The 14,245-nt window shown below is 40.3% G+C and overlaps 2 protein-coding genes across 2 annotated transcripts; one reads left to right on the forward strand and one right to left on the reverse strand.

Moving 5' to 3' along the window:
• The first annotated feature begins 4,489 nt into the window (after positions 1-4,489).
• Positions 4,490-6,681, forward strand: cryba1l1 (crystallin, beta A1, like 1). The gene is made up of 5 exons (XM_053630668.1): positions 4,490-4,564; positions 4,656-4,774; positions 4,911-5,052; positions 6,017-6,159; positions 6,318-6,681. The coding sequence occupies exons 1-5, from the start codon at positions 4,493-4,495 to the stop codon at positions 6,463-6,465; spliced, it is 624 nt and encodes a 207-aa protein (XP_053486643.1). The 5' UTR covers positions 4,490-4,492; the 3' UTR covers positions 6,466-6,681.
• A 2,119-nt stretch (positions 6,682-8,800) lies between these two features.
• On the reverse strand, positions 8,801-12,011 carry LOC128611423 (uncharacterized). Its single transcript, XM_053630922.1, has 2 exons — positions 11,481-12,011; positions 8,801-9,323 (listed from the first exon to the last, which is right to left on the reverse strand). Exons 1-2 carry the CDS (start codon positions 11,989-11,991, stop codon positions 8,992-8,994), a joined length of 843 nt encoding a protein of 280 aa, XP_053486897.1. The 5' UTR covers positions 11,992-12,011; the 3' UTR covers positions 8,801-8,991.
• Between the last annotated feature and the right edge of the window lie 2,234 nt (positions 12,012-14,245).

Consider the following 14,245-nt stretch of genomic DNA (forward strand, 5'->3'; position numbering starts at 1 on the left):
AACAGCTATACCATGTTTCACCGAATTTGAATTTGAGTATTTGTGTGTGTGTGCATGTGTGTTCTGTCTCACCTGTGTGTTCAGTACGTGTGCCTGAGCTCTCTCTGAGAGTGTGTGTGTGTGTAACGCCAGGGCCACAGCTCTTATACCCTGGCGCTGAGTGTGTGAGGATTAACAGTAAACAATGAAAGTCGCGGAGTCAACAGAATCGAAACATACGCACAAAAAAGAAACCCCTCATCATCATCACTACAGTTAGGGTGAGAGAGAGAGAGAGAGAGAGAGAGAGAGAGAGAGAGAGAGAGAGAGAGAGATGTATAGAAAGTAATGGACGACCCCTAAAAATTCTACCTCAGTCACTGATGTGTATCTATGTATTATGTATGAACATAGACAGATTAGATTAACCTCACATTTCCTGATCGATTATATACAGTGAAAGTATTCATTTTTTTTTGTTTGTTAAGATTTCACACATTTGAGTCTGACCATGATTTAATCCACAGTTTGGATAAACACACTGTCTTTATGATAGATGCAAAAATAAATAAATAAATAAATAAATGACACTAACATTCATACATGCAGGAATTAATGATGAATTTCACTAACTTTGAACAAACCTGTTTTATGACACGCACATATAATGACACTGCCAAGTCAAGTCAAGTCAAATTTTTATTTATAAAGCATGTTTAAAGACGTTTAAAGTGTTGTACGAAACATCATATAATATCACATTAAATAGCATCATGAGACAAAGAATACAAATCAGTTTTAAGAGAAGATTTAAAAATAGCTAAAGATGGAGCGGACCTCACATAAAAGGGGAGACGGTTCCAGAGTTTGTGACCGATCACAGAAAACAGAAAAGGCTCGATCACCCTTTGTCTCTGTTTGACAACGGGGGACAGATAGAAGACATTGATTACAGGATCTTAGTGTTCTGGTAGGAGAGTAAGGGTGAAGATTATCAGCAATGTACTGTGGAGCAAGACCAGAAAGAGTTTTGTATATGTAAAGAAGAATTTTAAAATCGATTCGAAACTTGACAGGAATGCAATGAAGAGATGCCAAAACAAGGGATGTGTGATCCCTCTTTTCAGTCCCTGTTAAAAATCTAGCCAGATTGAGGAAGGCCAACATGCAGAGAATTACAGTAGTCCAACCGAGATGTAATAAGAGCATGAATCATGCTTTCGAGGTCTTTTGAAGAGAGAAACTGTTTTAACTTTCTCATAGACCTTAAATGAAAGAAGCTTCCATTAACAACAGCACTAATTTGTTTATCCAACTGTAAGTTTGAGTCAAAAATAACTCCAAGATTTAAAACATATTTATGTGTATAGAAGGAAAGAGGACCTAACTGTGCCCTAAGAACAGAGGAAACATTGGGGGAGCCTAAAATAATGGCTTCACAGTTTTACTTTCATTTAGAAAGTAGAAAATTGTTAGGCATCCAATATTTTATGTCATGAAGACATTTAAAAAGAGACCCAAAAGGACTGCTGCTATTTGACCTAACTGGCAAATATAATTGAGTATCATCAGCATAGCAGTTATAGGACATATTATATTTCCCATCACAGGGAAGTATATAAAGGGAACACTACAAAGGACCCAAGATGGAACCCAGAGGAACACCACAAGATTTACTGAAGTTTACTGAAAAAGTCCTATCTGTCTTATAAGAGGCAAACCATTGCAAAGCCAGGTCCTGGATGCCAACCATAGACTCCAAGCGAGTTAAAAGAGTATTATGGTCAATAGTATCAAAAGCGATGTGAAACAATAAAACTTACACTGTAAGTACTGTGGATTATACTGTACTTCTGTTTAGAGTTTAACATATTTAACAGTTGTTCATTGATTAATATGGCAAGAAAATTCTGTATTATTATTATTATTATTATTATTATTATTATTCAGATTTAATTTATGACTGAAATGCTCCCACATAAAAACTTTGCTCCTATCAATCTGCCCAACTATTTGTATAAATAATATAAAGGTTATACAGTATATAAAGGTAACTTTGGTTTAGGATGCAGGACTAGCATTTGTACCTTTTCGTGACTTTCTATGACTCCGAATTACGTTTTAACGTATTATTCTAGGAGACCGTTTAAAAAATATAAAAATAACTTTAATATCTTGAATATTAGGGGGTTCGAATCCCACCTCCACACTTTGAACATTTTCCCTGTGCTTCTGGGGATTACTCCGGGACTCCGGTTTCCTCCCTTAGTCCCAAGGTGCACTGATTGGCATTGATTTCCAAATTGTCAGTAGTGTGTGAATGTGTACGTGATTGAGCCCTGCGATGGGTTTTCACCCCGTCCAGGGTGTCTCCCGCCTTGTGCCCCGCGTTCCCTGGGACAGGCTCCAGGTTCCCTGTGACCATGTATAGGACAAGCGGTACAGAAAATGGATCTTCAGTAATCCCTGATTGGTTGGTATCTGTCCAAACTGGTTTTGACTCGATTAGATGGATTGGACAGAGTTAAATAATGATTGACTAGATTGGTAATTGAATAAAAGAAAAAAAAAGAAGAGTCATGATGTTTGGGATTTGTAACGAGTATCTGTAAGGTGTAAAGGAAAATGTAAACAGTCACAAGCGTAGGGTTTATTTTCATGGAAATGTAACAGAGTAAGAGAAATATTAATTTTCTATAAAGGTACAGTGCAAATGTCCTAAGATACAATTACTCGTACTTGCATTGTATGTACTGTAGGTTTCCCTTTGATTAAAGTTGCATAGATCAACTAGTTTTAGAGTAAAGCTTTAAAAAGGTACACTACATGCACTGTTCTAGATAAAAGCTACATACTTAAGGTACAAACGGTGTACCCTTGATAATACCTCAGTGACAAGGGACAGTTTAGTATCCTGCTTTCTGAAAGTACGCTTTATACATTACATCGACATACAGTCGGAGAAGTCCTAAGAAATAGTATATAGGTGTGGGAATAGAATAGGTGTGGGAGTGAAATCATTCCCTAGGTGTCCAGCTTGTTTAGAAAAGGGGTTCTTCAAGTGTTCTTCCAAAAGGTCCTTTGTATATATAGTTAAGGTTGCTTAGATTCCTACAATGGTTCTAGTTAAGCTAGAGATTGGGAAACACTCTTTGTACAGAACCTCTGCAGGTTCACCAAGAGGGATATCCGGAGAACCCATAGGCCAAACGGTTCTAAATCGAACCTTTTTTTCTTGGAGAGTTCTGTATCGTCAAATTTTCTGTTTTTGACTGAGTAGAATATATGACCAGACATGTATGAGCCATGTCTATCAGTTCTCTCTCGATTGATACCTGTATCCGTATACACTTGCTTCAGCCGAACCATCAGTTCACTTTTCATCTCTGTCCTACCTAAAACCTCCAAACACACACACACACACACACACACACACACACCAGGCGGTACACTGCACTGTTAATTTTTAAATCCGTGTTACTTTGGAGCTCTTTGTGTCTTGGGCAGGAGTGCTGACCCGAGAGAACGTCCTTTTGTGCGCCCGCTTTTTTACACACCCTCTCTTCTATTCACCTCACTCATAATGCTATGTTAAAGGGCTCCTACCCAATGCAACCACACACGCACGCGCACACTTCTATAGTAAATGTGCTGAGCTGGTGGCAATGCTGTGGCTGTGCGCGCACGCCGCGGGACCGCGCACGCACACACATCACTGAGCAGAGGTCCTGCGCGCGCTCCCGGAGCTCTGTATAAAACCGGTGCGCCAGGCGCTCCGAAAACTCCACGCGAGTCAGGCGTTCAGGCGTGAGGTGTGACTGAAAAACAACGGTAAGAGTGCCAAATAACTTCACACACCTAAGTTAATCTTTATGTACAACATATCAAATTAACAGGACGTGCAACAACAAACAATAGCTTTGGTCACGTGACTTCCTTTATAGCACACGTATAATAAACGACTACAATTAATTTTGAACCGTATGAAGCTACTTCACAGTTTCTCTGCTATTTTTGCACTTTAACTCGTAGGTTGTTTCAATAATAGAGTGCTTTTTATAATTAATTAATTAATTAATTAATTAATTAATTGAAGAACTTTCTATTCACTAACTTTTAACAAACTTGATCTTTTGCATATGCATCCTCCGTACATTTCCTTGTTGTTGGAGTGGTACCTTTATCTTTATCTTTCACTTGGAAAATTTAGATATAGTGTCCCTTTAAAAATGATTAAAAGGTACCTAATTGAACTGTAAATCTTTAAAGCTTTACACTACACACACCTTTCTAGGGAAAACATACACACGAAAGGTACAAAAGTTGTTTTATTCTTGGGCGTGAAACAGTTGAAATCCCTTTTTCTGAGTGTATCATTTGTCATTCTGAGCATTTGGAGCCTGTTATTTATTTACATTACAGTACTACGAGTACTGATAGAATAAATACACAGAAACGTAACCTTAACATCATGACCATTGCTTCCTTCTCTGCTTTATCCTCAGGAATAAAGATGTACCGATTCAGACGATCCAACATGTATCCCATGATGCACTCTGGCATGGGCATGGCTCCATTCTTTAAGGTAAAAGAAGTGTCAGTATAACCAAATAGAACTAAGCACGGCACATAGACGCAGGTGTACACCTCTGATCTTTGTGCTGGTGGTCCTGCAGGTGACCGTGTTCGAGCAGGAGCACTTCCAGGGCAAGTGTCAGGAGTTCACTTCAGAGTGCTGCAACATCCAGCAGTGCGGCTTCGACAACATCCGTTCCATCCGCGTGGAGAGTGGAGCGTAAGTGTGTGTCTGCATGCGCTCAGTACATTATGATTTACTTGATCGCCTGTAGTAAGACATATGGGACACCATTATAACGTATGTGTAGATTGATGTATTGGAGCACTAACGAACTGGCTCTTGCTTTCCTCAGCTGGGTGGGTTATGAGCATCATGATTTCCAGGGACAGCAGTTTGTCCTGGAGAGAGGCGAATACCCTCACTGGGACTCCTACTGCGGAAACCTGGCCTACCACGTCGAGAGATTTATGTCCTTCAGGCCCATCTTCTGTGCTGTGAGTATTTCTGTCTCCATATGCTACATGCATGTGTGTCAAGAAGTCTGGATACACCACTATACCCACTCTCATACAATTTATAAAAGACAGACAAATGCGAAAATAATAATAAGTTATAGCAAAGATTATTATTATTATTCAAGAAATTCTTTTGCTTTATGTTTCAAAACTGTTACTGGTATTCAAATAGCAAAATCTACACTCCTAACATGATATGATATCAGTTCAGTTAGTCTAGTTCTCTGTCTGATAACATCTTTACTTTACTCTATATGGCTTTATTTCAGTCGCATATACAGTATATGAGTCAACATTTTTGCCCCCCCCATGCAAATTGTGTATGCAGATTGTGTATGTTTTTAAATGATGACATACCTGTAAAACAGCTCCTGGTACTCACCTTTAATCCATAATATATGCGAAACAAGTTTTAGTACCTCTACTGTAGGGTTTGTACGTCACGGCTCCTAAACTATTTACATATTACAGGAAAAAATAAAAAAAAGAAAACACTCTCAGAGCCCTGATGAATTAATCACAGATTCATTATTTACGAGTATATTCCTTACAACTCGAATACTGATGATATCAGGCAAATATGTACGATCACATTAATTAATACATACCGTTAAATCCCATTTGGTTCCTGAACTTTTTCATCCACAAAACCATCAGTTGCATTGATTTCCAAACATTTTGTATCACATGAACAGAAGGTTTAGGTGTTTTATTTAAATGTGCAGTTAGACTGAGCTTGAAATTAGGAAAAGGAACAACTTTCTACAGAAAACCAGGGTGAGAGTACCTTAAAAATGACCCCGTTTAAGTTAAACAGACCAATTAACTATAATAACTGGATTATAATTGGGTTTTTAGTGATCCCCTCTGTCAGGTACGAGCTTTGATAAGGGGTGTGTGTGTGTGTGTGTGTGTGTGTAAAACTCTGCCTTTGTGTCCTCAGGCTCACCAGAGCAGCCGCATGATGATCTACGAGAAGGAAAATTTCCTGGGTCGTTGTACGGAGCTGTGTGATGACTACCCCTCTCTGCAGGCTATGGGCTGGTGCGGCATAAGAGTGGGCTCCATGCATGTGCAGTGTGGCGCGTAAGTTCCAGCCCAGAACACACACACACACACACACACACACACACACACAACAAACTTACAATTTTTACCATGCATTTTCAATGGAGGCACTAAGCTCTGTAACTCTCTCTCCATACTCAATGCTTGTGTGTGTGTGTGTGTGTGTGTGTGTGTAGTTTTGTGTGTTACGAGTTCCCAGGCTACAGGGGCAGGCAGTACATCATGGAGTGTGAGAAGCACAATGGAGACTACCAGCACTGGAAGAACTGGGGCTCCCACAGTCAGACTCCTCAGATCCAGTCCATCCGTAGGATCCAGCATTAACAGGGCAGCTTCTACCCCCCACACACACACCACTGACCACTCAGCCTCCCACCACACACACCTTACACACTCCTTGTTAACAGCAGTAACTCACTACTGTACCACACACACACACACACTGTACAGCCATCCTGTCCTAAATGCTTTCTTGTTAGGTGCTAAACAATGCCTCCTGTGGTGCTCTACCTGTGCTCAACAGATACTCATCAAAGTCAGCAAGGCCACACCCCTGTGAGGTGATTGGTCGAGAGCAGCTCAGGTGCGATGTGTAGCAGGAGCGTAAAACATTGTGAACCAACAAATGCATAATAAAACACGTGTTCACTTCAAGATTACTGCGTGTATGTGTGTGTGACTGTGCACAGCATTAGCACAAACAAATGTAAACACAATAAACTATACTGAATATTTTTGTTCACACATTCAAATTCGAGCATATTTATGTCAATGATTATCTGATTATTAAAGAGATCACTTAAACTGCATACTACAATATATACACAATACAACTTATATATACATAAATATATAGAAACTGTTCATAGCCTGTTGAGTCACTTGCTGCGATTCTCCACAGTAGATACAGCATTTCTGTCATCTTCAGTCTTCCTGGTGCTGTACTTTTAGTTAAAAAAAAAGGGGGTGCCTGATCAGGTGCTATTTTATAAGGTGACAAACAATAACGGTGGAAACCATGTATCAGTGGAAGCTATCGTTTCATTAATCTTTTTTTTCCCTCAGTAACTGAAGTTAAGTTGCAGGCTCTGAATAAAGCCCAAAGAGTTTTCATAGTATTAGATCACTTAATTGAATTATTGCCAGAATCATTTTCTGGTTCTCTCTCCCTCTGATTGGTTCGTTCTTTCTTTCCCTCGGGTTCTCTCCCTGGCGCTCTCTCTCTCTCCCTGGTGTGCGCTCTCGCTCTCTCTCTCTCTCTCTCTCTCTACCTAGTTTCTGTGTATTTGACACTGCTAACAGCCAGGTAAACTCTGATGGTTCAAGCCACTCCCATACCTCCAGAAAGGAGATTCCTGGAAGCTAAATTCCCAGGCTGAGTTGCTATATATCCTTTCAGATCTGACCTCCTCTTTCTGTTTGACTAAATTGTGCAAAAATGGGCTTGGCTTAAATCATTAGCTCATATTGTGCCATTTTACACTCCCCATATGTCTCAACACAAACACAGACAAATTACAAATCAATAGTTTAATCTTAAACACAACAAAATCTTACAAACAATGGATAAACTGCTGAACGCTAAGAAAATGTGTGTTTCGTAGTTTAAGATTATGGTCACATAAACAGTGGTGCAACAGACACTAACAGTCACATGTAGAAGTCCTGGCTTAAAGCTTGATGTTAAACATAATAAACTAAACTGTCATCGCCCGCAAAAGTCCAAAATGATTAAACCGGCCATACAAATCTTTGCACCTTGTCCATTCTCATTCTGCCACTACAGTCTTAAAAGGAAACCAGATGGAATAAAGGGACTTGTTCAGCAGATCTGACTTAAAACAAATAAAACTTTAACCTTTTTGTGTGATTACAGACATGACGTGAAGTCCAACATCTAACCTCAGGTGTGGCGAACCTGACTGACATGTAAAAACATGCAGGACTTGATTTCTATACCTGTTCCCTCCATTAACTCTCATCACAGCAGATCTGTGGAGTGTATGGCGATCCTGTTGTATGAAAACAAAAGAACAATTCAGTGAATCACAATCAGATGCATACTGTATATACCTAGTATAAAGTGACTTGCATAAGTAGTCTTACAACCTGCAACTGACAAGGACTTAATTGGGATTATATTTCATGAATCTACACAAAATAACCCAAAATCATTTAGTTCTTCTGGAAAGATAAATTGTTAAAAATAAGTATTCAGAGCCCTGACCTCAACCCTGTTGAACACCTGTGGAATGAACGGGAACGCTGACTGCACCCCAGACCTCCTCACTTGACTTCCGTGCCTGACCTCATTAATGCTCTTGTGGCTGAATGAACACAAATCCCCACAGCCATGCTCCAAAATCTAGTCGAAAGCCTTCCCAGAAGAGTGAAGGTTATTATAATAGCAAAGGAGGGACTGACACCGTCTTAATGAGCATGGTTTTGGAATGGGCACATACTAGGATGGGTGTGTTGTTCAGGTGTCCACATACTTTTGGCCATAGTGTATTTTTAGTCAATTTTATCAGCGAGTTAGTATACGGTCCTGAGTTTACTGCCCCCTAGTGGAATGTGGAATAGCAGAGACTAGATCCCTTTCCAATCTTTCAATTCAATTAAGGCCTACAAGATAATTTAACTTTAGATGTTGATTTTAATTAACACATGGACCAAATGAAACTAATTATCTTGGTGGGCTGAATTAGAACCTTTATGGGGCCCACAGGCCATAAGCTTGACACGCCTGATCCAAATGTATCTTTATGTATGAAATGTACTGGACAAAGAAACTTCTCTTTCCAGCACTAAAATGAACCTTACTGGAACAGCAGAAGTTATTCCGCATGGCTAATCTGGTTCTAGACCAAGCACATCAATCTCGACATCTTCTTCCACATCATCCTCCTCCTCCTCCTCAGTGCTCAGATCCACCCCCGAGATCACAGTCGACACAGCAGGTAGCTCAGAGTTTAGGCTGGACACCTCCAGCACATCCACATCTTCGTCTTCATCCACAGAACTCCCTGCCAACTGCACCAAGTCTTTTGTAGATGTGTGTGGGCCGAGAAGCTCTTGGCAAGGTTGCGTGTGTGAGAGTCGTGCGGTAGACGTGAGCCCAGGCGCATATCCTATGTCCAAAGTTAAGTCGGCCATTTTGTGCATGGTGCCTTGGGTAAAAACTGAGGGTGCAAAAATAAATAAATAAAATAAAATAAAAATAAACAGTTCGATAATCCAATTAAAAAGCTGCATCTCTCATCCAAGTATGTGTAAAATGAGTTGTGTAGATGGCATTGTGTACACAAGGCTGAATGATTAAAACACACTAATGTAATGTAATATGCATCAGTATTACGTTCTTGACTCCTGGCCAGGTGAGTTTGATGATACTCGTCTACAAAATACATTTCTGACACCAAAAAGCAGGAAAAAATGAAATGCATCATCTCCTTCCAATCATAGTTTCTCCGACAACACAATTTCTGAGAAAAGTGTATTGTCGCATACTTTATCAGGATATCCGGATTATTTTTGTCATATTGCCCAGTCTGAATATGAATGGGCAGGGCTCTACAATCTCTTTTAGGAGCACTTGTGCTCCTAATTACAAAAATTTAGGGGCACAGTCAAAACTATAGGAGCACGGTTGAAGTTTAGTTTGAATTTTAGAGATGGTAACATTAATATGTCACAATATAACACACAAGTAGGCATGAGAAAACTTGAGCTCGTCAATTATGACACAATTTAGGAACATAGTATGAGCCATGACACATTAATTTACCTTCTGATAAACTAAATGTAATATTTTCAGTTAATTTTACAGGCTGTATGCAAAAAAACAACAACAACCGTTAACCTGTTCCACCTTGTAAACAAATACAATAAACCTCAATGTTCAGTCTTTGAAGTCTGCTCCTCTTAAATATATTTAAAGCTACACTATAGACATTTTCCACTGTCATGGTTCTGGGCTGGAGTCAGTTCTCAAACCGCTCTGTGTATATTGTGTATATATCTGAATAATCTCATATAGGATGTGATTGGGGGAGTTAATTTACCTGTCAGATGTAAAGCGCTTTAGTGTAATGGTGTTCATTAGGGATGCACCAATCAGGATTTTTACAACCGATACCGTCTAGATACCAATCTTTTCTTGTGTAAGCTTTAATCAGGAGGTCTGTCTTAAACAGTTAAATGTAAACTCTCTGCTCATGTTCACTTTTAATTGAATTAAAATAATAGCGATGAAAAATACTGTTGGTTAATTGATAAATAAACAAGCATAAAATATTTATTTTTAAAATATCAAACAATGAAGAGTCCTAATTAAAAGTAGACTAACACAAAAATTATCCATATTAGGAAAAAGGCTAATAGCCTTCTAAGGAAATAGCGAACTAAGCTTAATGTCAAATTGATATTAAGTGCAACCCATAGTAATTAAACATTATTTCATTTCTCATTTTATTTACATTTCATTAGTTTTATTTTTGTTTGTTTATCAGTTGTTCCTTTTAGATAGGTTCCCTAGTATGGTGTTACCATGTCTGCTGACAATATTGAGTTATTTGGGGGGATTAAAAATCAAAACATGGAAACTGGAGTTGACTTTTCTAGTGATATCTGGCAACCCCGAGTATAAATGAAGTGAACGTGCTGTCTATTAGAGTGCTGAAGAGAGTGAAGGAGAGCGGCAGTGTACTGTATGTTTACAAACTGAACAGTTGCTACTCTTGATTATGATTGGGGAGGAATTATTTAATAAAGAATTTTGAATTAAAACCCACTTTGTAGCGTTAACATTATTATTAATTTACCACTGTGTCTACACCAGCAGGTCGCAGGTGCAGGTCATTTTGAGGGATCAATAAAAGATGGCGGTTTGAGATGATGTACAGAGTTACTCTCGTTATCATAATGGCTTCTCTGCAGTATTTACACACTTGTTCGGTTGACCGAGGTGATGAAAATCAGTGTGAAAGTAACTGTTATGCGGTGTAGATGTAGTATAACACAGGAAATAAACTGTAATATAACACAGGAAATAGTTTTTCTTACAAACGTTCTTACAGTGTTTCACACCAAACACTGTTGAATGGGAACAAAACAGAGAGTAGGTACTGAAGTGACACTGGAGGATTTGGGGATATGTCAAACTACCACCCTTCTGTGGTTTAGATGAAAGGCAGTTATGTGGGTTTGTTGTTTTACGCTTCATAACTAATTTGCATGAAAATGAAAATGTTTTCAGAATTTATATTTATAAATATATGGCCACCTATTGCTTTTTTTACAAAATGCGCCCGGATTTGTTGGATGGGAGTTCCTCTTACCTGCATTTGAAGGTAGATTCAGCCGGAAAGGCCTCAGTCCATCGGCCATTCTTTCTTCGTCCTCATGCCTCTGGCTCGCTTCTACTACACTGCTTCTTCTCGCCTGTCCATCTCCATTAACTGCTATTCTCCCTTCGTCTGCTGGCTTCTGCATCTCTCCCAGATGACCTTGCAAACTGTTTTCAACAGGAAGTCTTTCTTTATGATTGACCAATCTCCCATTTCCAACCTTATTTTCCTCACATATTCCAACACTCTCATTTGCCCTTACATCCTCTTCCTCACTTTGGAGCTGTAGAAGCATTCTCACCTTCTCCATAGCTGAAGAAGCTATCTCAATACAGTTTCCTCCTATTTGGCTCTTTACAGATGACTGACAAGCCTGATAACCATTAGATATATGCTTTGCCTCTTCATGATCTTCTCCAACATTCTTCTTCCTCTTACCACCACCATGAATTTTTGGTCTTCCTTTTTGGGGACTCTTCTTACTTTCATAAAAACCATCCATTCGGTGACTTCTATTTTCAACACTCCTTTTCCTTCTACCTAATCTGTTCACTTCTTGTCTCCTCTGTCTTGCACTTGCTTGTCTTTCTTCGTTGCAAGCATTTGTAGCGCTATATTTGTTGTTTGTGTCCAAGTTATTGACTCCACTTTTGTTCACACATGCTTCAGATTGCCCGAGATCAGCCCTTTGTCCTTTCTTCTTTGTGTCAGCGCTCTGTTTTTCTATGCCCTTCGTCTTAACCGGGGTTTGGAGGCTAATTAAGGCCGTTTCCAGTTTTCTCTTCTGGCTCCGAGTCAGCCTTCGGTTTTCAAACTGTTGCATAATGTTCTGATCTGTGGATGGTTTCTGCACTTCTGCCGCATGTATTTGGCCATCTTGGCCATTGGTGTTCTCCGCTACTGATGGGTTCACTGTGAGTGTAAATTGTGGTTGAGTGCTCAGTGTACTTGAGGTGTGTACAAAGTTTGCTTGTGGTTTTTGATGGTGTAGGTGTGGGTTGTGAGGTTGTAGCTGTGAATATGTTTTAGGAGTGTTGTTCCATGGATCTGTGCTGGGGTCTGATTTGTCACTGCTCTGATTTGTCAATGTCTCATCTCCCAAATCTAAACCACAGCAACCAACTTGCTGCTCAAAGGTCCTCAGAAAGTGATCCAGTATATCACAGAGTTCACCTTCCAGATGCTGCTTTGGATCTGTGGGTTTTACGGAATGACTGTTGGGATACATGGCCTTTAAAATGGGTGGATCACTGGAAGTTGTGGAACTCGTGAGGTCGTGTTGATTGGTTTGATTGTCTTCTGGTGGTAGAAAATGGAGGCCTGTCATGAGGTCATCTAGGAATGTGTCAATGGGCTGAACGGGCTCCATCTGAGCAGCTGGTGTGGGGGTCACCGTGTGTAACAGGTCAAGTTCTGTAGTATCCACAGTGCCCAGTTCAGTTGGCGTCATCGATGAGAAACTGCGCGAAGCAGGAAGAAGTGGGCGTAAACGAGGACAGCCTCTTGGCCTGCGACTGCGTGGAGGGTCATTCTGAGAAAAAGAGACGCGTTAGTTAAGAATGCAGATTGCTTATACAAGAAAACTCTATGGCTGTGTAATATAGCGTTTCAACCAGACAGTACAGCATAGTATAATCATTAATCCAAATTCACAACCATCCATACTCTGGTCTAGTGTCTATGAGCAATTCCCTTATACACACACCTGTGAGGTTATTCTGTGGAGACCCTTTAGTTAACAGTAAACATAAACCCTAGGTCCTAAATCCTACAGCCATATTATTTCAGGTTGGCCAAGTGTTGGCCCAGTATTAGGAAGAGACTAGGTAGATTTTGTACAATGGTCTGGATTTCTAGTTCCATCCATATATCCCTGTTCATTAGCCTGCCAAGAAAGTTACCCAAATTTAGCATGTAGACTTCAACAACCAAATGTACGATAACCAATCTCTTGCCGCATTGCCTGGTAGAAATGGATAAGCTGACTTACAAAATGGAAAGTGGTCTCCAGTTATATCACCAGTTCCTGAGCTTAAGGTGTTTTAAGACACCTACCTGCACCTCACTGCCTGCAATTGTGCCTGTCTTGCCTCTTTGCCTTTGCCTGCCTCTTCCTCTTGCCTCTCCTGCCTCCACCAATGCCTCTCTGACTTGCCGTCTCCGGAACGCTCTCATTGGATTCTTCCCTGTTGATCTGGTTTCCAGCATTCTGCCAACTCTACCCCCACCCTGACCCCACCATGCTAACCTTGCCACCAAACCCCACCTTTCCATGCGCCTTTTCCTCATCCCTCCTCTTCCTCCTCCTATCCATTCTGGCCATTCTCTCACTGACACTCCACCTGTTGACCTTGCTCTTGCTCTTGCTCTTTTACCCACTTGCTCGTCTCTGGCTTCTTCCCTTGCACAGCCCTGTCCTCTTCTCTCTATATTTTGAGAGTTGGTGGAACCCAGAAAGTAGCTGATAAAACCAGGTATGTTTCCTTCAAACCGTGTTAGATCATTTATAGCATCAGCTCCAGCAGCTGGCACAACCACTGACTGGTCCAAAAAGGAATTATGAGGGTGGGGAGTGACAGAAGTGGAAGGTTGGTGTTGTGAGGTTTCCAAGGAATACAAGTAGATTTGGGACACATAGGCAGATTCACTCACTGTGTGACAGTCTCCTGTCTCAGGGGCTTTGGCTAACATATCAAAAGTGGTCGATTTCCTTTCTGGACAGACTACCTGCAATGCTAATGCCGGATCATGGATAT

Source organism: Ictalurus furcatus, chromosome 8 (genome assembly GCF_023375685.1).
Source record: "Ictalurus furcatus strain D&B chromosome 8, Billie_1.0, whole genome shotgun sequence".
Lineage (NCBI taxonomy): Eukaryota > Metazoa > Chordata > Actinopteri > Siluriformes > Ictaluridae > Ictalurus > Ictalurus furcatus.

Excerpts from the sequence above, each read along its gene's own strand:
- cryba1l1 (XM_053630668.1), top strand. The coding sequence starts at position 4,493 with ATGTACCGATTCAGACGATCCAACATGTATCCCATGATGCACTCTGGC. Across the intron at positions 4,565-4,655 it reads GCATGGCTCCATTCTTTAAG|GTGACCGTGTTCGAGCAGGA; the intron begins GTAAAAGAAGTG and ends GTGGTCCTGCAG. Across the intron at positions 4,775-4,910 it reads ATCCGCGTGGAGAGTGGAGC|CTGGGTGGGTTATGAGCATC; the intron begins GTAAGTGTGTGT and ends TGCTTTCCTCAG.
- LOC128611423 (XM_053630922.1), bottom strand. The coding sequence starts at position 11,991 with ATGGATGGTTTTTATGAAAGTAAGAAGAGTCCCCAAAAAGGAAGACCA. Across the intron at positions 9,324-11,480 it reads GAATCTACCTTCAAATGCAG|TTTTTACCCAAGGCACCATG; the intron begins GTAAGAGGAACT and ends TTGCACCCTCAG.